At 47.6% G+C, this 22,558-nt stretch overlaps 1 protein-coding gene across 2 annotated transcripts; it reads left to right on the top strand.

Annotated features, from left to right (window-relative positions):
• Nucleotides 1–1,020: 1,020 nt before the first annotated feature.
• On the top strand, nt 1,021–20,590 carry FLOT1 (flotillin 1). Of its 2 annotated transcripts, none has more exons than XM_063122291.1 (13): nt 1,021–1,118; nt 6,091–6,150; nt 7,628–7,703; nt 8,407–8,497; nt 9,214–9,357; nt 10,127–10,246; nt 11,194–11,289; nt 12,233–12,385; nt 13,545–13,726; nt 14,307–14,352; nt 14,453–14,590; nt 17,430–17,594; nt 18,680–20,590. In XM_063122291.1, exons 2-13 carry the CDS (start codon nt 6,108–6,110, stop codon nt 18,710–18,712), a joined length of 1,287 nt encoding a protein of 428 aa, XP_062978361.1. In that variant the 5' UTR covers nt 1,021–1,118; nt 6,091–6,107; the 3' UTR covers nt 18,713–20,590. The 2 variants fall into 2 exon arrangements, with proteins under 2 accessions (XP_062978361.1, XP_062978360.1); XM_063122290.1 differs by having other exon boundaries at nt 18,677–20,590.
• Nucleotides 20,591–22,558: the final 1,968 nt, after the last annotated feature.

Raw genomic sequence — 22,558 nt, 5'->3', positions numbered from 1 at the left:
GCATACATAATCCTCCTTCTCTCCATTTTATCCTCACAGAAACAACCCTGTGAGGTAGGCTGGGTTGAGAGTCTGTGACTGGCCCAAAGTCACCCAGTGGGTTTCTATGGCTGAGCAGGGACTAGAACCTGGATCTCCTGACTCTCAGTCCAACACTTTAGCCACTACACCACATACTGATCGGTACACTGTTTATTTAGGGTGACCATATGAAAAGGAGGACAGGGCTCCTGTATCTTTAACAGTTGCATAGAAAAGGGAATTTCAGCAGGTGTCATTTGTATGCATGTCACACCTGGTGAAATTTCCTCTTCATCACAACAGTTAAAGCTGCAGGAGCTATACTGCAGCTATACTGTGGCCAGATTTAAAAGAGGGCAGAGCACCTGCAGCTTTAACTGTTGAGAGGAAGAGGAAATTTCAACAGGTGCAACATGCATACAAATGACACCTGCTGAAATTCCCTTTTCAATACAACTGTTAAAGATACGGGAGTCCAGTCCTCCTTTTTATATGGTCACCCTAAAATTTTAACATTAGATAGTAGAAAACCATCGTTCCGTTTTTAGATAAAGCCATTAAAGCCTCAGAGCATCTCACTACTTGTGAAAATTCAGCCAACCCTGGTCTAACACAGCCACAAACACAGGCAGTGGAGGCTGGTGGCTCCAATTGCGGTGGGGCTGTGAATGCATTCTGGGTTTCAGTCAGAACCAGCCAGAACTCTAAAGGAGGGATCCAAACTGCTGAGCCTACTTTGGGGGTGGGGTTCAGCACTTCGGGCAGCACTTTTTAGAGTCCTGGCTGATTCTGATTTGAAACCCAGAACGCTTTCGCAGCCTCACCGCAGTCGGAGCCACCAGCCTCCGTTGCAAACAGAAAGGGCTTTGATTTTGTGGTGCCGTTGATCCGCGCCGATTGCAACGCGAGCCAGCAGGAGGCAGGCAGGCCGTGCTGTTCCCAGGGATGGAGGGGAAAGAGAAAGCAGCCCAGCGAGGGCTGATGGGAAAGTGGTGGTGTCAGAGGCAGGAAGGGTGTGTCTGGCTGGAGCAGGAAGAAACAAGCGAAGTAGCTTGCAAGCAATTCGGCTGCAGCGTGCGCTCCGGCCAGGCGACAGGGTGAGTGACACGGGGTAGATTGCAAACAAACAAACGAACGGGGAGAAGGGCACGATTTGCACGACTGTGCGGCGTGTCACGGGGAGCAAAACGCCGGGATCCTATATTCTCCATCACCCCTCCACCTTGCGATCTTTTAACGCGATGTAGAAATAAAATAACGGCCCAGTTTCTCTTGGCCCTCTTCTTTGTGCTTTTCTCGGAAAGCCCGGGATGCTTGACTTTCAGGTTTCCCCTCTGTGCGAATCTCGCATTAACCCGCTAGTCCTCATTGTGCTTCCACAATAGAAAAGCTTGCAATCCTGGCTCCTAGTAAAACGCCCTGTTCCTGTATATCCGCTGTAAAGGTGCAGGAGACGAAATAATTATGCCCTTACAAACGAGACGGCGACAGGTCCTGCCTAGGAACTAGGTGTGGGGAAAATAAATAACGTTTCCAGGACGATTTCTACACCCCGAGGGAAGACACAGAGCGCCTCCGGACGGTGCGAGCGTTTTATCTGCGTGTTGCATTGGAGACGGCGGGCAGGGATCGTGTATCGCACGCCTAAGCACGCGAATTGGGCATTTGATAAGTGCTTATTAAGCTTTTCAGGGCTGGGCTGCCCTGTCTAGCAGTTGCTGTTAGTTCAAAAATACAGTGCTATGCTCCTGGCCTAGGCTGGGTGTTGGGATCACATCTGGCCAGGCCTTAAACTGCTATATTGGTTCCCTGTCCTTTTCAGGGCATGATCTGAGGTGTTGGTGCTAACCTTCAAAGCCCTATATGGCCTGGGATATGTTGCCCTGTTAGCCTGCCCAGTGGCCCTCTTCCAGATGCCTTTGCCATCTGAGGTGAAGTTGGCACCTCACCTGTGCAAGACAGGGCCTTATCAGTGGTGGCACCCTGGCTGTCGGATGCTCCCCCCGGAGTAGTTTACCTGACACTTACTTTGTTATCCTTTCGGCACCAAGTGAAACCCTTTTTTAATGTGTTGTAAATCGCGTTTGAAAACCATATTTTTGAAGTGCAGGCGCCTTATAAATAACCATACCTAGACTTAACAGGTCTGGTGGGTTTCTGACTGAAACTCATTCCGGCTTTCAGTCAGAGCATTCTGAAGTTTGGAGCAATTTCTTCCTGGGTTTGAAAGGCAGCATAGCTCTGATTTCCAGATGTTGGGGATAAACAATGGCTGTCTCCGTTATTCTCTGCTTGGAAGCTACAAGCACCACTGGAGACAGGAGACTAGGACAGTGCTTTTTCAAGCTTTCTGCAATGGAGGGAGCAGTCCTGTAGCCCCAAGTCAGTGCTTGAGGGGCCATTGGATGTTTCAGGTTTCTCAATCCGAGTTTGGAGTCAGCGCTCCAGCCTCAGAGGGGGGAATTGGAGCTCCCACCCACCCCTCCTTCTCATAGGTGGCATGGAAAGAACCATGCTGCTTGCCTCTCTGAGGTTGGGAACTTGACCTTGGAGAAGGGAGCATTTCAGTAGGATGGGAGGAGACTGGAGAGGCCAGGGCAGGAGGAAGGGGAGGTGGTGATCGCCACTCCTCCCGCCCTGCATAGGAGGCTTGTAAGACTCCAAGTTTGGGGGATTACAATTATCAAGGGCACAGCCGATGGGATTGCACTTTATTCATTTATTGCATTTTTATACCGCCCAATAGCCGAAGCTCTCAGGGCGGTTCACAAAAATTAAAACTGTTCAAAGTATAAAACAACAGTATAAAAACATGATATAAAATACAATATAGAAGCACAACCAGGATAAAATCAGCAGCAGTGCAGAAATACAAATTTAAAATACAAATTTAAAACAGCAAAGAAAATTAATTTATAGACTGTTAAAATACTGAGAAAATAAAAAGGTCTTCACCTGGCGTCTAAAAGAATATAGTGTGGGTGCCAGGCGAACCTCCTTAGGGAGCTCATTCCACAGCTGGGGTGCCACAGCAGAGAAGGCCCTTCTCCTGGTAGCCACCTGCCTCACTTCCTTTGGCAGGGGCTCCCGGAGAAGGACCCTTGAGGACCCTTAGGGTCTGGGCAGGTACATATGGGAGGAGGTGTTCCTTCAGATAGCCTGGGCCCAAGCTGTTTAGGGCTTTAAATGTTAATATCAGCACTTTAACTTGGGCCCGGACCTGGACTAGCAGCCAATGAAGATGGAACAGGACTGGTGTGATGTGGTCTCACTGGCCAGTCCCTTTTAGTAAACGTGCTGCCCTGTTTTGTACCAGTTTAAGTTTCCGAACTGTTTTCACGTATAACACATTGCAGTAATCCAAACAAGAGGTTATGAGAGCATGGATAACTTTAAGAACCTTACCTGACAGAGAACCTCTGCATGTCCAGTACAGCACCCTAGCAAATTCCAGACGGTTCTGGGTCATGTTCTTGGGTATACAGTGACTAGGCCTCACCGGTGGCCCTGCAAACCCCAAAATGCCCCCAGTACACACACAACCCTCCTCTGTGGTTCAGCACTATGGGGGAAGACATGCAGCAGTGGACAAGGCCTCTTTCTGGGAAGCTAGTTGGCCATTACTGAACTGAGGAGCCCGGATTCATTTCTAGTGAACCTCGGGGTCTTCAGCAACAAGGGACAGTTTAAAAATCCCTGGCCTTTAATCTGACCCAGCAAGACCATTCATAGGAGCAGAGGAAGCAGTGGAGGCTGGTGGCTCCGATGTCAGTGGGATGGTGAATCCAGTCCGGGTTTCAGTCAGAACTCTTAAGGAACTATCCAAGCAAGTTCTGATTGGTTCTGACTGAAACCCGGAACGGATTCACTGCCCCACTGACATTGAAGCCACCTGCCCTCACTGAAAGGAAATTGCCTTAAAGTGAGTCACACCAGCCAGCCATTTGGTTCTCCACTGACTGGCAGTGGCTTTCCTGAACTTCAGCCAGGGGCCTTCCCCAGCCCTACCAGGAGATGCCAGGAATCGAACCCGGGACCTTCTGCATCCTAAGCAGGTGCTCTTCTATGGAGCTAGGGTCCTTCCCTATGAAGAGTCTAAGCTCAGCCTTCCATAACCCAAAACACCCTTTGAATGTTTTGGGCTACAATTCCCATCACCCCTGACAATTGGCTGTGCTTGCTGGGGGCTGATGGGAGTTGTAGTCCAAACCATCTGCAGGGTTGGTTTGACGAAGACTAACATGGAGTTTGCCTTCTTTACAGCGGCCACGCAATGGGTTGGCATTTTCATTGTGGTGGACAGCTTAATGAACTTGTCAACCCAGCGTGCGGCCGCTGTCAAGAAGGCCAGCTCCATGTTAGGCAGTATTAGAAAAGGAATTGAAAACGAAACTGCCAGTATCGTACTGCCTTTATACAAAGCTATGGTGAGACCACGCTTAGAATACTGTGTACGGTTCTTGACAGCACACCTAAAAAAAGATATAGAGCTGGGAAAAGTGCAGAAAAGGGCAACTCGAATGAACAAGGGGCTGGAGCATCTTCCCTATGAAGGAACGTTACAACAGCTGGGTTTTGTTTGGGGGAAAAGGAAGCTAAGGGGAGACATGATAATGGTGGACAAAATTATGCATGGTGTGGAGAATGTGGATAGGCAGACGTTTTTCTCCCATAATACTAGGACCCAATGGGGTCATCCCATGATGCTGATTGGTGGGAGATTCAGGACAGATAAAAGGAAGGACTTCTTCACACAGCGCATAATCAAAGTATGGAATTCGCTACCGCAAGATGTAGTGATGGCCACCAGTTTGGATGGCTTTAAAAGGGGGTTGGATAAATTCCTGCAGGAGAAGGCTATCAAGGGCTATTAATTCTTATGGCTACTTGCTACCTCCAGTAGCAGAGACAGTAAGCCTAAGCGCACCAGTTGCTGGGGAATATGGGTGGGAGGATGCTGTTGCACTTGTGTCCTGCTTGTGGGTTTGTGGTCAACAGCTGGTTGGCCACTGTGTGTAGAGAGTGTTGGACTACATGGACCCTTGCTCTGATCCAGCAGGGCTCTTCTTAAGGCACTGATGGGAGGGTTTCAGACGGGGTTTCCCCCCAGCCCCCGGAGATTGAACCTGGGACCTTCTACGGGCAAAGCATGTGCTCTGCCACTGTGCTATGAGCCTTCCACATTCTCATGATGCTGGGTTCAAAGCTGGGCTTGTTTCAAAATAAGGCTTCAACCCATTTTCGTTTGTCTTAGTGGCACATCCCATCGCTAGGGAAAAAATGTCTGTCACGTTCTGTTGATTTCCAAGCCCCCAACTTTATGGCGGCACTTTGGCACCACGTGGCGCCTTGCTCCTGCACTTGCGTTCCTTCCCGGCATCTGCACGGGAAGGAATGAGAGTGCTAAATTTCCCTCTCTTTATGTTATTTTATTATCTGTATCTGTGCAGCTGCGCAGATACAGATAATAATAAAAAACAGGGGGGAAGGAACGAGGCAGCCAGCGGAGGACGTGAGGAGAGGGGGCAGGGACTCAGGGCGAACCACCCCTCCTCCTTCTGGCGGCCCATTCCTCCCCATTCCCTATTACTTTTTATTTTTATTATCTGTATCTGCGCAGCTATGCAGATACAGATAATAAAAATTTTAAAAGGGGGAAGGAACAGCCCTGTTCCTCTCCTCCCCTCTGTTTTTTATTTATTTTATTTCTCCAGAGGCACGGGGCCTCCCATGGCGACCAATCAGGGGGAGCCATGGGCTCCACTGCCCAAAAAGTTGGGGTAAGTGCCCGACTTTTTTGGACCGGAGTTTGCCGGGTTTGCCCCCGACTGGCTTCGCAATGGCGGCTGTGTCATGTGGATGATGTGCCGCTGCCACGAAGCCACTCCAGGGCAAACCCTTCATGTAGACATGCCCCAAGTCTTAACAGGCTTTCGATTTAAGTGGGGATGCTGCTGTGTTTTTAAAATGAGGGACTAATGGGAGCCAGGACTGGAGTGCACTAGGGGTGGGAGGGGAAAAATTAGAATGACAGGACTCGTAAAACCCAGGTTTCCTATTCTTTTCCAGACCTTCCGGGCATCAAGATGTTCTTTACCTGTGGCCCCAACGAGGCCATGGTTGTCTCAGGTAAGCACTGTACTTACTCTCCCTCCCCTTTACCAAATAAGTTGATACAAGTGGGACCCGCAACGAAATGTTGCAGCATGAAGTGCTCTTGATCAGTGCTCTAGCCTGCCATGTCTTCTTTCAGGGTACTCCATTCCATTCTCTTTCCCCCACCCACCAAACAGGGTACTCTGTGTTCTTCATCAGCCTTAAAGATGTGAATGCCATGTAAAAAAAACGGACAAAAGCAGGGAGTGGTGGAGAAAAAATTGGGAGAATCTGAGTTTTCCAAATTTCCCAAAAATCTCTAGGTGAAAAACATGTTTTATTTTTCTGAGTTTTTCCACCTACATTTCCCCCCAAACCTTCACATCTCTGCCCCATCCTCATTGGACTGATTTGGGTAGGGTTTGCCCTATTAGTGTTTATTCCCCTAAATATTTTCCTCCCTGAAAATATAGCCTCTCATGTTGGAAAAGGTGCTCCCTGAACAGCGGAAGAGGCCTGATATGATCATTCCCCTGTTTATCCAAAGCCACTTCCGCTGCCTCTGTGCTTAATCACAGTTGTTGGGGGCAAGACTTGGTACAGAGGAAGGGATTCTATCAGCTTGGGTTAGGAGATGCTGACTTTCAAAAAGAGCTCTAGCATTGCCAAAGCCATCCAGTCATCCTTCCCGAACCCAGTTTTTCTTTCCTTCTGTTCGGCACTGGTTAGGCTTCGTCTTGAGTATTGCGTCCAGTTCTGGGCTCCGTACTTCAAGAAGGATGCAGACAAGCTGGAGCGTGTTCAGAGGAGGGCAACCAGGATGATCAGGGGTCTGGAAACGAAGACCTATGTAGAGAGACTGAAAGAACTGGACATGCTTAGCCTGGAGAAGAGAAGACTGTGGGGAGACATGATAGCACTCTTCAAGTACTTAAAAGGTTGTCACACAGAGGAGGGCCAGGATCTCTTCTCGATCCTCCCAGAGTGCAAGACACGGAATAATGGGCTCAAGTTACAGGAAGCCAGATTCCGGCTGGACATCAGGAAAAACTTCCTAACTGTTAGAACAGTACAACAATGAAACCAGTTACCTAGGGAGGTTGTGGTCTCTCCCACGCTAGAGGCCTTCAAGAGGCAGCTGGACAACCATCTGTCAAGGATGCTTTAAGGTGGATTCCTGCATTGAGCAGGGGGTTGGACTCGATGGCCTTATAGGCCCCTTCCAACTCTACTATTCTATTATTCCCCTCTGCGAAGTTTAGGAGGTTCCAGAGGATGATCTTGTACTTCTCCGATGCATCTCACCTGCCTGCCTCCTCCCAATCCAGCCTTCCCCAACCTGGAACCCTCCAGTTGTGTTATGTGGCTGGCTGGGTTTTTGGGCCAACACATCTGGAGGGCACTCAGTTGGGGAAAGCTGTCCTAACAAGCATTTTTTGTGAGGGATCCTGGCATCCCAGCGGTCAAAGCATGCTGCGTTAATTCTGTCCTTCCTTGCCCCCACCCCCAGGTTTCTGCCGCAGCCCCCCAGTCATGATAGCTGGAGGCCGGGTGTTTGTGATGCCATGTATCCAGCAGATCCAGAGGTGAGTCCTTTTGCAATTGCACCATTGGGAGGTACAGGGGGACCCTCAGCAAAGCCAGTTCACATGAACAGACAGAGTCACTTGTTTAGTTCAGTCCTGATACAGTTGCTGCTCTCAAGGCTGCAGTCATTGCAGGGATGTGGGAGCCAGGCTCCTTCAAAGATACCTTGGGACACCCTGGATTTTTAGCTTGGCTTTCAAATTCCGTAGGTAGGGGTATAGTAAGCTGCCATGTACCACGTCCAATGTTTTTAGTCCATCTAGACAAGTTTTATTTACTCTGAGAAGCAATGAGCCAGTGTGGTGTAGTAGTGGCTAAGGTGTTGGACTGGGAGTCTGGAGATCCGGGTTCTAGTCCCCACTTGGCTATGGAAACCCACTGGGTGACTTTGGGCCAGTCACAGACTCTCAGCCCAACCTACCTCACAGGGTTGTTGTGAGGATAAAAATAAAAGGAGGAGGATTATGTATGCTGCCTTGGGTTCCTTAAAGGAAAAAAAAGGTGGACTGTAAACCTACCTGAAAGGTGGTTGTGAGTTTAAAATGGGGTCGGAGGGGAGAGCATATTTTGCTCCTTGGAGGAAAGATAGGATAATATTTCTTTTTAAAGCTCAAGTTGGAGGCAGCTGAGAAGTATGGGGCAGGAGAGGGGCGGTTATGTCTCCTTCACTAACTCTTCTCTGTCCCTTTCCACTTCGCTCAGGATCTCATTGAATACTCTGACCCTGAATGTGAAGAGTGAGAAGGTTTATACCAGGCATGGGGTCCCCATCTCGGTCACCGGCATTGCCCAGGTAACAGTTTCCTAACAATACCTTGAGGGTCATTATGGGAAATGATGTCTGGTTGGGGAAAGGCCTATAAAGAGAGCCAGTGTGGTGTAGTGGTTAGAGTGCTGGGACTTGGGAGATCCAGGTTCTAGTTCGCACTCAGCCATGAAGTATAATGGGTGACTTTGGGCCAGGCTCTGACTCAGCCTTACCTACCTCACAGGGTTGTTGTGAGGATAAAATGGAGAGGAGGAGGACCATATAAGCTGCCTTGGGTTCTTTGCAAGAGGAAAAAAAAGGCAAGATATAAATATAACAAATAAATGTAACGATAAATATAAAAACAGGCAGTTTTGTTCCTTAAATTGTACAGGCCCAACTGGGCCCGTTTTACCTTCCCACTGACCTGGATGATACCAACCATAGATTTGGGCCACCCCCAGAATGAGCTCAGTTTTATTTCCTTCCTCCTACTTCTAGTTACAAAATAGCATTTGTTTCCGATTTTCCTCCTGCAGTGCTTTGGTGTGGTATCTGCCCAACCTTGATTCTCACTGTGTTTGATTTGTTATAACTTATGGGCAGAGATGCAAGATGCCCTTTGCTATGCAACTGTCTCCTCCAGTGGTTGTCTGGGGGTCAAAGAGGAAAGCTCCAATCTCTCCTTGAAGAGAGAGATAAACCTTGGCAGGAGACTCAGTGCATCCTTTCTCTATCTCCACTCCCCCCCCCCTTTATAGGTGAAGATCCAGGGCCAGAACAAGGAGATGCTCGCAGCTGCTTGCCAGATGTTCCTGGGCAAGGCAGAACCTGAGATTGCCCACATTGCCCTGGAGACTTTGGAGGGGCATCAGAGAGCTATCATGGCCCATATGACTGTAGAGGTAATGCTGTGTGTGTGTGTGTGTGTGTGTGTGTGTGTGTGTATACATCTTTGCTGCCGCCTGCTGGAGGGGATGAATTTTGATCATTGTGTATCCCCGGACAATGCTGTCCCCTGTCAGACAGCATGTGATGTACAGCTATACAAGTTTGGCCATCCTCATTCCATCCCTGGAGAAGGGACCTGTTCCTTCAAGACAGCCTTTCTCCAACCTGTCACCCTCCAAATGTGTTGGACCACAATTCCCATCATCCCCAGCCATTCTGGTTGGAATGCTGGGAGCTGTCGTCCCAAAATCTATAGGGCACCTGGCTGGGAAAGGGCAGTTTTAAAAGCTTCCAGGCGAAGACCGATCTCTTCCTGCAGGCCTACCCAGTTGAATTTTAAGATGCCTTTTAAATAATGCGCTGCTTTTAATAATGTATTAGTTTTAAATGTTTTAATTAGTTATATGTATTTTATGGTGTTTGTATTTGTGTTGTACCCCGCCTCGATCCAGAGGGAGAGGCAGGTAACAATTATTATTATTATTATTATTATTATTATTATTATTATTATTATTAAGACAAATTCAGTAAAGGCAACTGCCTCCGTGGAACATTTTCAGGACCTGGGATGTCTAATTAAACAGGCCCTATTGGTGTTGGGGGAGAGGAGAGTATAAAGCAAACCCCTCTACTTCCTGTCTGTTTGGATTCTGATGATTGGGAAATTGTCCTTCACTTTGTCCCTCTTCCTGACACACTTTGTTGCTCCTGTTCACTCAACAGGAAATATACAAGGACAGGCAAAAGTTCTCAGAGCAGGTCTTCAAAGTTGCCTCCTCCGATCTGGTCAATATGGGGATCAGTGTGGTCAGCTACACCCTCAAAGACATCCATGATGACCAGGTAGGAACATTGGGAACTGCTGTGTGTCGAGTCAGACCCTGGCTCCCTCCGGCCCAGTATTGTCTCTCCGGGGTTTCAAGCAGGAGTCTTTCCCCCACCTGCCTGAAGATGCCGGAGATGGAGTCTGGGACCTTTTGCATTCAAAGCCACGTGTTCTGCCACTAACTTGTGCATGACCTTTTCACTAAAATAAAAGAAAGTAAGGCTCCAGTCCTCATGGTTCTGAAATAGGAACATAGGAAGCTTCCTTGTACCAAGTCAAGACCAGATGGTCTTAGTATCGTCTACACCAGGGGCGGGTAGGAGGTAGATCAGGATTTACTGGTAGATCCCTGGGTGAGTTGCAGTAGACCAGTCAGGATCTCTGACTCCCAAATTGTTTAACAATAGCAACAACGAAAAGGCCCACTCACCCTTCAAAAAGCGAAACTCCTGAAATGAAAGGGCTTGTGGCAGAAATTATCCAGTAAGAGGCCCAGCTATAGCAGCTGGCTTCCTAGGACAGCTGTCAGGGCCCATGTGCCCCAGCAGGGTACACTCTGAGGCTTGCCCTTAGACCCTCCACACCGTTCAGCTGGGTTTACGTGCCTCCATTTTAATTTCCCACAGTGCCCTGGAGTGATGCTGCATCAAGCAGTCTGAGGCAGTGGGGGAAATTTACAGTGACAGCAACCAGCCATCCTTGGCATGCTGCCTCCCCCACCACTGCCAGATAAGCTTGAGGGGACCCACCATAGGGCACTTTGCCCAGGATCCCCTCAGACGTGGAGCTGTCCAGTTCCAGTAGTCCAGCAGCGAGATCAGAATCAAGGGGAGGCGGGAGGGGGGAGGCCACAGATGGCTTACCAGACTTCATTTCCAAAATGATTTTTTTCTGGGTGCTGAATTAGAGATTGTCTTTTTATTCCGTGCTGTGCCTGGGCACCTCTGACCATAATTTCCTGTAGGATTATCTTCACTCCCTGGGGAAAGCCCGAACTGCTCAGGTTCAGAAGGATGCCAGGATGGGAGAAGCCGAAGCCAAGAGGGATGCTGGCATCAAGGTGAGATCTCAAACCATCCAGAAAGAGAGGGACATGACCTAAGACTAGGGGGGCCACTCCTGCTCATCTTGGGCAGTATAGCTGGGGATGATGGGAGTTGTGGTCCAAGCCCATGTAAGCAGGTCTTTGTGCTTCTTTTAACATGTGTGTTGGTCCTAAGAGCTTGCAGATTTTTTAGATTGGTGGGCCACGTGTTGACATGTGCAAGCACAGACCGGCTTGCCAGTTGGTGCTTGGAGGTTTTGAGCATGCAAATAGGGAGAGAGCTGAAACATTTTATTCTCTCATGTGCTTATACAATAAGTATTTTTTTTAATCATATCAGCAACTTCCCATATCCTGAAAAACCAACCAGTCAATGGAGAGGCGGTTTCACTGTAGTTCAATTGATTTTTATTGTGATTCTATGTGAGCTGTTTCAGGGTGCCTTTTTTGGCCCAAAACGCAGTGTATAAATAAATAAAAAGCCATTAGAGCAGCCCCTATTAAACACAACCTACCTTATTCTGTGTCAAAACATTGGGTCCCTGTGCTGCCTACTTTGACTAGATCTTACCGAGCCGGACCTACCATTAGGCAGAATGAGGAGACCTCTTCATGCAGCTAATTTAGGGGGTCAAGAAAGGGCAGCAAATGTCCTGTTATATTTAATGTGTTGTTGTATTTTTACTGCCAGGGAAGGAGAGAGACACTTGTGGGATTTTCTGCCTCAGGTGCCAAAATTACTTGACAGGCCTTATGTTTCCTGCATCTTGGTTTACGGGGAGAGGAGCCGTTTGTTGTGTCAGGAACAAATTGTCTCAGGCTAGCTTTGCGATTAGAGCTCCCTCCCAGCCCTGCTGTCTGAGGTCCCTTTTTTAAAACCGGTCATCGAACCCAGACCTCCTTTGATGTGCAGCGCTTGGGCTCTGCCGCTGACCTGTCGCCCCCCCCCCATCCACAGGAAGCAAAGGCCAAGCAGGAGAAATTGTCCGCTCAGTACCTGAGTGAAATTGAAATGGCCAAAGCCCAGCGGGACTATGAGCTGAAGAAGGCCACTTACGACATCGAGGTGAACACGAGGAAAGCGGAGTCTGACCTGGCCTATCAGCTCCAGGTGAGGCAACTTTAGCAGTAGACAGTTGTGGGGCGGGCGGGGGATACATCCAAGAATATTTACCCCTGCCTGCCCATGTTTTGAGATCTTTTTGCTGAAGCTCTTCTCCAAGGGCCTTCTCTGTTGGAAGTACTCTTTGTAACAACTAAGGTGAGGGTTTTACGGTGGTGTTGCCTCCGCGCCCCCCCCCCCCCAGTTATGGATTGCCCTCTTTGAAGAAGGGTGCCTGGCACTGATGTGCAGTCTTTTGGGCCCTCGGTTAAAACATGTTTACTTCCCCAGGCATTTTCAGTTTCAGAAATGTCTTGGCCTGCTATGTGTCTGTTGCCTCACTCTTTACCAAGTGGCTACTTCCTGTGGCACATGTGTAGCTTTTAGGTAAGCTGGGTTGTCTTGCTGAAGTGGGGTGAGAAATGCTTGCTACTACTTCCTTGGATTTCCTTGTCCTCAGCAGGTGGTACAGTAAGATTTTCTTCTTTACATGGCTGGGCAATATAGATGACCATCTTACCAAGAGATTTATCAGCACTCCATAATTGAGTTACCACTTGGTAAACACTTGTCTGTTCACCAAAAGGTGAAGGTTCATATTGTCTAATATTGGACGTAATGCTAAACCATGGTATGAGAATGAGCTTAGTCTGCACTTAGGCTCACATACTCCCCACTCTTCCTCCGGCACAGACACGAGGAGATCAGAAACTTCATAGTCATGCGTTCCTTTTTTATTAACCGCAGCTTGCCATGTCATCAGAACCCTAAATGTGGTTAATCTTAAGTATGGTTAGTGGGGGAGAGGCAGTTTCATAAACTCTGGTTTGAAGTTGGTTAGTTTCCAGTAACCATTGTTAAGTTTAACCACAGTTTATCTGGTTTGGATGACATGGCAAGCTGTGGTTAATAAAAAGTGGAAGCAAAAGCTTCCAAACTCCTCCTCACAGCCGCACCAGGGAGGGGACATAACCCTCATTCTTGGCTCATTCTTGTAACACTAAACTATGGTTTAGCATTATGACTGAACCCCAGCCCACTGTTGGCTTCAGATTCCTGAGATGCATCGATCCTCTGAATTTCCAAGTGTCCTCCACTTGACCCGTGATGCTGCTTCACTAAGGCAATCCCTAAGCCCCCTCCTCCCTGTGTCTACCACATGCCGCAGGTAGCCAAGACGAAGCAGAAGATTGAGGAGCAGAAGATGCAGGTGCTGGTGGTGGAGCGAACCCAGCAGATTCAGATACAGGAGCAGGAGATGCTTCGTAAGGAGCGTGAGCTGGAGGCCAAGGTCAAGAAGCCTGCTGAAGCAGAGCGCTTCCGGCTGGAGAAATTGGCTGAGGCTGAAAGGTATGGGCAGGCATTCCTCTGCGTTTCTCTTATCCCAGGGGAGAGCAGCTTGTGGCCCTCCAAGATGTTTCAACCTACAACGTCCATGAGCCCTCATGACTGTCTGTGATGGCTAGGGCTGATGAGAGTTGTAGGCCAAAGCTTCTGGAGGTCCGCAAGTTGCACACCCCTGCCTCATCCTTTCCTATACAAGGGTGTTGCTTGTTCTTTCATCCCTCTTGGTCTGTGGCTAAAACAGAGAGGCAGAAAAGCCACAGGGATGTAGCTGATGCTGGGCTGTACCATTTCAGATTGAAAGGTGTTGGATGGAGCCATTGGATGCTTCTCCACAACAATAGAATCATAGAATAGTAGAGTTGGAAGGGGCCTATAACCCATCGAGTCCAACCCCCTGCTCAATTCATTCTCTCTCTCACACACACACACACGCACACCACTAGCATGTCAGGGAAAAGGCCAGCTTTGTGTTTGTATGTGACAGGTATGTTTTGAGCACAAGAGCACTCAAACAGTCCCGTCTGCCGTCTGAGGTGGGAGAGCCCAGGTATGTGACCACCCTCCTTCCTTCCTTCTCCAACAGGTCACAGCTCATCATGCAAGCGGAGGCGGAGGCCGAGTCTGTCAGGGTGAGTGTGCCCCTCTGGCTGTTTTGTGGGAGGAACGTTATGACGGAGGCAGGAAGGGAAGCCAGATCACATTGACGTGCCATTTTCCTCCCGTCTTTAGGTGAAGGGTGAGGCTCAGGCCTATGCCATTGAGGCCAAGGCCCGGGCTGATGCTGAGCAGATGTCCAAGAAGGCAGAGGCCTTCAAGCAGTACCAAGAGGTGGCCCTGGTTGACATGCTTCTGGAGAAGCTTCCAGAGGTGAGCATCCCCTCTTTCCCCCCATCCCACCCCCAAACGAACAGCTGGAGATTACGCCATAAACAGCTATGCTCTTCAGAAGAGAATCGAAGTTGGTAGTAAGGGGCAGCGTGGTATAGTGGTTACAGTGTTGGACTAGGACCTGGGACATCCGGGTTCTACTCCCCACACAGCCACGAAGCCCACTGGGTGACTTGGAGCCAGTCACTGACTCTTACCCCAACATACCTCAGAGGGCTGTTGTGAGGATAAAAAGGGAGAGGAAGAGGAGGACCATATCAGCTGCCTTGGGTTCCTTGCAAGAGGGGGCGGAAATGCTGGATATACATGTAATGAATAAAGTAAAATAAAGAAATAAAATCAGTAACAACCAATATAGAAATCAAACCAGGTGCCAGGAACAAATCCGTTTTTAAGAACATGCATGCCAGAATGTTGTTTTAGCCCAGCTTTCCGCCACGTGGTGTTGGACTACAAACCCCATCATCCCCCCAAGCTGGCTGGGAATGGCGGAAGCTGCAGCCAGCACATCTGGAGAGCGCCAAAAGGGGAAGGCTGCGATGAAGCCACTTGCAGATGCAAGCAATAACAGACCTTGCGCTGGAGGGATACATGTTCACATTCCAATGGGACATTTCCATGCCAAGGCTTCGCAGGTTCTGCACCATGAACACGACGTTGCTGCATTTAGCATAAGCTACAAAATATGTGCACTTTGGGGGGGCATCCATATTCCAAATATGTGTGTTTTATTCAGAACTCAATAGCTCTGGTTTTAGTGGTAGGAGGAGGATATCTGGAATGAGCAGGTAGTTGTGGGTCATGATTAGGTAAAAATGAGGCTGTGTGAGGAAGTCACAGGAACCCAGTCCCCCACTTAATGGAGCTTTTGCAAACACTGCTTTTGTGGGTGGTTTTTTTTTTAAATACCCATAAGCTGTGTTAGCAAAAGTGTTATTAACAATAAGGACTAGCATCTTGGGAGGAAGGGCTGTGTCTATCATAGGACTAAAAACAACCACCATATACAGCAAGCCTTTGGGTATCTACTCAGAAATAAATTTTGTTGTGTTCAATGGGACTTACTCCCAAGTAAGTGGTTAGAAGATTGCAGCAATAGTTGATAAAATTATATGCACTGCAGTCAGTTAATGGATTGATGAGTTGGTTAAATCTGCATGAAATTGTATGAGAAAAAACAATAGCTTTCAAGAAAAAGGCATATGATCTTGATACTTGCGTGTCACAGCAGGCAGCATTTGAAAAGAATATATATTTAATTTTTGTGAACCCCCCAGAGAGCTTCAGCTATTGAGCGGTATAAAAATTATACATATATATATATATATATATATATATATATATATATATATGCTGACCGATTAATTGGGGACTATTTTTTAGTCAAGCAACAGAATGTGTTTTTTTAATCATAGAATCATAAAACAGTAGAGTTGGAACAGGCCTATAAGACCATTGCTCAGTGCAGGAATCCACCTTAAAGCATCCCTGACAGATGGTTGTCCAGCTGCATCTTGAAGGCCTCTAGTGTGGGAGAGCCCACATCAATGGTAACTGATTCCATTGTCATACTGCTCTAACAGTCAGGACGTTTTTCCTGATGTCCAGCTGGAATCTGGCTTCCTTTAACTTGAGCCCGTTATTCCGTGTCCTGCACTCTGGGAGGATCGAGAAGAGATCCTGGCCCTCCTCTGTGTGACAACCTTTCAAGTATTTGGAGAGTGCTCTCATGTCTCCCCTCAGTCTTCTCTTCTCCAGGCTAAACCTGCCCAGTTCTTTCAGTCTCTCCTCATAGGGCTTTGTTTCCAGACCCCTGATCATCCTCATTGCCCTCCTCTGAACACGCTCCAGCTTGCCTGCATCCTTCTTGAAGTCCAGCTAATGTAATCAGTTCCTCAACTGAATGTTGGAGCATTGTAGTTTATAGTTTGTGTTGTTTGCTCTTGGTTTCATTTGGAGGTTTACAGTTCTAGCCAAGTTGCCAGACTAGAACATAAGAACTGTGCTAGATCAGAACAATGTCTATCTAGTCCAGTTGCCCACAAGAAACTCAGAAACAGGGCATGAGTGCAACTGCCCCCTCCTATTCATGTCCCTCAGCAACTGGTGTACTGCTTCTGTTACTGGAGGCAGAACATGGCCATCAGGACTAGTAGCCATTGATAGCCTTCTCCTCCTGGAATTTGTCTGATCCCCTTTTAAAGCCATCCAAATTGGTGGCCTTCAGTACATCTTGTAGTAGCAAATTCCATAGTTTAACTATGCGCTGTCTGAAGAAATAGTTCTTTTATCTGTCCTGAATCTCCCAAAAATCAGCTTCATGGGATGTCCCAGTAGGTTCCAGTATTACATGGGGGAGAGAGAAAATGTTCTCCCTACCCACCTTCTCCACGCTATGCACCAGTTTGGCAAGATCCTTTCAGAGCTCCTCACAATCTCTTTTTGTTTTCACCACTCTAATTAATTTCCTTTAACGTGTCCTGAATCCCTCCCCCTCCCCCCCGATCAGATTCATGGGATGATCCTGTTGGGTTCTGATATTATGAGAGCAGAAGAAAAATGTCTCCCTCTCCATTTTCTCCACACCATGCATGATTTTGTACACATAATTTTGTCATGTCTCCCTTCCTCTCTGCTTTAAGCTAAATAGTCCCAGATGTTGTAACCTTTCCCCATATGTGAGTTGCTGCAGCCCCTTGATCTATTTAGTTGTCTTTATCATTTTAGATTCAGTGGAATGTACCAACTTCTCTGCAAAACGTGAATGCATGTGGTCTGATCTTTTTTTATCCCCTGCCCCCTTTGCCCAATTCCACAGATGGCTGAAGAAATCACCAAACCTTTGACCTCGGTGAATAAGATCACGATGGTGTCAAGCGGGACTGGGGATGTGGGAGCTGCCAAGATAACTGGGGAAGTGCTGGAAATCATGAACAAGCTGCCTGAAACCGTGGAGAAACTCACTGGCATTAGCATCTCCCAGGTACAAACCAGGGTTGCTGCGTTCTGGGAGTCGGAGGGAAGGGATTATGGGGGGGAAACGCTCTCTGCCGTGCCTGTTGGACTGTAGCAGATGGAAAGACCATCACAAGGTTCTCAGTGTTCAGTCTTAAAGAGTGTGGAGGTACATCTGGGAGAAAGATGCTCCCGGAAGTATCCTAGTCCCAGATTGTAAAGGGCTTCAAAGGCGATGCATATAGGCAACCCCTGGGGCACATGCGGAGTTGGTGCTGCCTGTTCCCAGCAGCTAAAGTGTAGTTACAGGGAAGAAAAGCACCACTAGACAGGAACGGGAGGCAAGCTCTGGTGCTGCTGAAAACAGTTAAAATCTTGAATGGTTCTTTTTTGTAAAAGGCTCGATGTTTCGGATTTTAAAAAATCCTTCCTCAGGAGCTGATGCTAGATACAGGTTGCTAAAAAAAAACCAACCTGTTCTAATATGTTGAAAAATCTTGAGCTTTTCTTTCTTCTACGCGTTCTAGTTTTTCTTTCTTCTACTCATTATGAGTAAAAACTCTCCGGCAAAATGCAGTTCGTCAACAGAACGTCGAGCCTTTTACAAAAAAGAACCATTCAAGATTTTAACTGTTTTCAGCAGCAGCAGAGCTTGCCTCCCGTTCCTTTTCTTCCCAGCAGCTAAAGCCAGAATGTGGCCGCCACATTCTGTACCAGGTGCATCTTCCAAGCAACTTTCACAGATAGCCCCACGCAGAGCGCAGTTTCATCATGCCTTCTAATACCAAACTCAGGTGCTGAGTGCCAAATAAGATTGTGCCCAAACCATCACCACTGATGCGACAAAGATATCAGCATGCTCAGGAAACCTTGCCCCCCAAAATAATAATTACAAAAACAAATCTTACTAAAAGAAAAGAAAAAAGAGATCGTTTGAGTTGGACGAGATTTAGAATCGCAGCTCCATGATGATCCAAGAAGAAAGTGGAATTCTAGGGACCACAGATCCTTCCAAATATGCAATGGTATGGTTGTCTTATCTCTATTCTTAGGGCTGATGGCTTTGATCTGTTTTGTGTTTGGTTTTTTTTTTTGCTTTTGTCTATCCAGCAGTTGAACCAGAAGAAGCCGGGACGAATGAACTAAATCCTGAAGATCTGGGGGAGGGAGGGGGAAATCCTTCCTGAGCATGAACTCCTGTCATCCTCATCTGTATGTGTCCATATGTAGAGTTCTTCCCCTTCCAGAGCCCTCCCCTAATCGCCAAACCTTTATGGACTGAACTGTTGCATGTTGGCCAACGATACTTAAAACTGCTGAGGTCTGTCACGCTGTCGTACAGCTGTTGTATCCCAGTGACACCCCCCCAATGTGTACCTTGGAGTATCCTGACATTCGCTGTCACTTGCAAAGCATGGTCTGTTGCTCCCAACCCTAAGTCCACCCTAGTTCGTGACCTCCTTACGCTCAATTCACTCCCAATTCTTGCTTTGTTGCCTGAACCTTCCTGGCCACCGCGTATCTCCTCTTAAAAGTGGTCCCTCTCCAAGGATTTAAGAACAGATCTGCTTCTGGAATCGCTGGGAAGGCAACAGAAATGTAGGCTGGATGGAGGTGAAATCTGAGGCTGGTTCTTTCGAGGCTAGTTGGTGCTGGACGCTTTGCCACAAGGACTTTTTGTAAGTGTTTGAGCCTATGTAGGTTGGGTGCAGTGGTTATCCTAAGTTGCTGCTACCTATGTGCGAAGATACTTTAAGGGAATCCGTTTTGAAGTACTGAGCTGAGCATATAAACTCTAGCGATGGGCACAGACACAGCCCTTCCAAGCTCCATATAGCTAAAGCTACCCATATGTTTCAGTGTACATACCTCCCTGCCAATTCAACCTCTCCTACCTTTGTGCCATAGTTCCTGAGTACTATACACCCAAGATTTCCCCGCTTGGCAAAATTCAAATTATTTTCTCTACCTTTTGTTGCTGGTTACGTATGCACGCATCCAGTCTCACTCTCACCTCTTTCGGGAGCGTGTGTTTACAGCCTTCCTGCACGAAACCACAAAGTAGACCCTTGCCAAAGGCACGTCCCACACTCTCTGTGTTGTGTTGTGCGGAGTTGGGTGACCCCTGCAGGAGGGCACTTCTAGGAGGCGCTCAGAAGCAGATGTATGCTGGATGCAAATTTATCCCCTCTTAAAAATCAACATCTTGATGTGCCTTATAGCTGTTTTAGCTTCTGGAACAATCGTGCGTCCCCACCGGTCCAAGGAGGGTGGATACATGCATAGGCTTCTAAGGATTAAACTAATCAAGAGACACATGGGGCAGGTTTTCCTGGCCTGTACCAGGTCAGATGCAGGGACTGGGGTGGGAAGGTTATCTGTTACATGTAGGAAACTGCCTTCTCAGCCTAGCCTCTTCTCCTTGACATGCTAGTTTTCTGCATGCGGGGGGACTTTTATGTTGGAGAACAGTCCAACCTGGGAACCATCCACTGCCGTCTGAAACAGGAACTCTATGCCACATGATTCAACTGCGTGTGTGGATGGGCCTCCACATGAGAAGAGGCTGTCCCAAGCAGTGACAATCAGTTGTGTGGAGCCCTGCCTCCCCTTACCTCAACGAGAATGGGTGAACACTAGAAGGGAAAGGGTCACGCGCCTCTCCAGCTTTCTCCGCTGCGTGGCCGTGATCTTTTCCTTACATTTGGGGCTGTTGCGGGCCATCCCTAAGTCTCCCAGTCTGAGCTGTGAGTGGACAGGCTCTGCTGTGATGCCCCTGGTGTCCCAAACTGTGACTGATGCTGCTCACTTTGTCAATGAAGCTTTATCCGATTGTAGTCACTCTATCAGGGCCTAGATTCCTTTCCCTGTGAAGCCCCAGGTCTGGGTCTACAGCTCTTGCCCTGCTTGCTGTGTAGTGAGGCCTCAGCACGGTGCCTTGTCTCTTATCATGGAGAAGGAGCTGCTCCGTCCTCCTTTGCGCTAATGAGATTCTTGGCTTATAATAAAAACCAAGATTACCGACTCTGTCTGTGCGTGTGTGTGTGTGTGTGTATATATATATATACACGCCTACGCCCCATGGGCTGGACTATCTTTTTTCTTCCTCTTCAGAATTTAAATTCTGAACTAAAGACACCCTTGTCATGTGTACAGAAAATTTATGTGCAAAACATCAAATACATTTCTTCATAATTGCTTTCCACATACAAGTATTGGTGGAATTCTGATTATCATATGTAGAAGCTTTCACTCACATCTTTTGCAGCCACTAAATGTGAGTTTCCTAAATGTTTCTTGGCCACAATGAAGACTAGAGTTTTGCTGCTATTCTAAAAGTCAAATATTTGCCTAATTGCTTTGAATCAACATAGGAAATTCAGTCCCATTTCTTTTACCTCCCTCTCCTAAAACCATGCAGCAATTCCTGTCTCTACACCCTGCCTGAGTTTTTACCCCATCCCAATTGTTTACTTCCATCTCACCAATTGTGACAGCTTCCCCCTCAGAAGTTGAAATATCTGTGAACATTCCATGTCATCACAGCAGCTGAGCATATGAGTAAGTAGCAAGGGTAAGGTTAGCAGAGGGAAATCGTTTCTTAAAGATCCTAAACGTCTGTGTCTTTTGGGATGCTCCAGCGTTACGTATTGAAGTGGAATGCCCTGTTACCAGAATGCTGGTGGTAGAACAGTCTTGAATTTCCCAAGTGCCTTACCAAACTGGATTCCCTTCTCCTAGGGCGACCGTATGAAAAGGAGGACAGGGCTCCTGAATCGTTAAGTTGTATAGAAAAGGGAATTTCAACAGTTATCATTTGTACGCATGTAGTTTAACTATTATGATGAAGAGGGAATCCCATAGTTTATGTGCTGTGTGAAGAACTCCTTCCTTTTATCTGTCCTAAGAACTTAAGAGCCGTGCTGGAACATAACAACAGTTGAAGCTGCAGGAGCTATGCTAGAGTGACGAGCTCAAAAAGGCAGGGCAGGGCTCCTGCAGCTTTAACTGTTGTGATGAAGAGGGAATTTCGCCAGGTGCTGCATATACACAAATGACTCCTGCTGAAACTCTCTTTTCTATGCAGCTGTTAAAGATACAGGAACTCCGTCCTCCCTTCCATATGGTCACTCTACCTTCTCCACAAAACTGAAATAGGGAGTCAGGTTCACTAAGAAGATGGGATCTCAACTGCTCCAGGGATGATACTGAAACAATTCTGGGAAGCAGCATGGTGGTGGTTGTGACCCTATGAGACATACGTAGACAACAGATGTTGAACATTAAATTGCTGATATGGCTATCTAAATGGATTCTCCATGTCAGGGGCAAAATAGTTTTTGGACACTAGCTGCTAAGAGCAATGATGCCAAGTATAGAAGTATGCTTTTATGACCTGCCTTTGATCTCAGCGGCATCTGGTTGGCTGCTATTGGGGAGCAAAAGAGCTGGGCTAGAAAATGGAACTTTTGCTCTGAGCCAGGAGAACTATAGCTTCAAAACCTTGAAGCATCTCCATCTAATTATGTTTACTCCACTACCCAAGCGGTGAGAAATTCCAGTGGTGCACACTCTACCTGGGATTGGTTTCCTTTGGAGCACTGGTCCAGAACTGCAACTCCCATCAGCCCTAGCCAGCCAACGATGGGAGTTGTAGTTCAACAGCAACAAAGGAGCATCTGCTTTGGAAGGTAACTCGAGACGTATTGATGCTTTGTAATATTTCAACATATTTACAGAAATAATACACAAGTTACTCATAGCCAGAAGGGGGTCATCTGAAACGCTGACTCTGCTGCCCCCCCCCCCCCCCCATCACAGGCAGCTAGTACCTCCCAATGCTTCCACCTCACCTCTTTTGTCTTTCCCAGTCCCTCCTGCTCAAAAGCTGCAGTCGCTCTCCCTAAATACGTCTTCGGTTTCCCATGCACATGGCCATGCAGAACGGCAGTGGTTGCTTACTACCCTCCAGCAATCACATGGAAATTGAGA

This window comes from Elgaria multicarinata, chromosome 3 (genome assembly GCF_023053635.1).
Source record: "Elgaria multicarinata webbii isolate HBS135686 ecotype San Diego chromosome 3, rElgMul1.1.pri, whole genome shotgun sequence".
Taxonomy (NCBI): Eukaryota; Metazoa; Chordata; class Lepidosauria; order Squamata; family Anguidae; genus Elgaria; species Elgaria multicarinata.
Note: the sequence above shows the minus strand (reverse complement) of the source record. Positions and strands in the feature narration are given on the sequence as shown.

Bases quoted from the DNA above. Each gene is read 5' to 3' on its own strand.
- FLOT1 (XM_063122290.1), top strand. From the start codon at position 6,108: ATGTTCTTTACCTGTGGCCCCAACGAGGCCATGGTTGTCTCAG. The intron at 10,247-11,193 runs GTAGGAACATTG...AATTTCCTGTAG, and splicing joins AAGACATCCATGATGACCAG to GATTATCTTCACTCCCTGGG. The intron at 14,591-17,429 runs GTGAGCATCCCC...CCAATTCCACAG, and splicing joins TTCTGGAGAAGCTTCCAGAG to ATGGCTGAAGAAATCACCAA.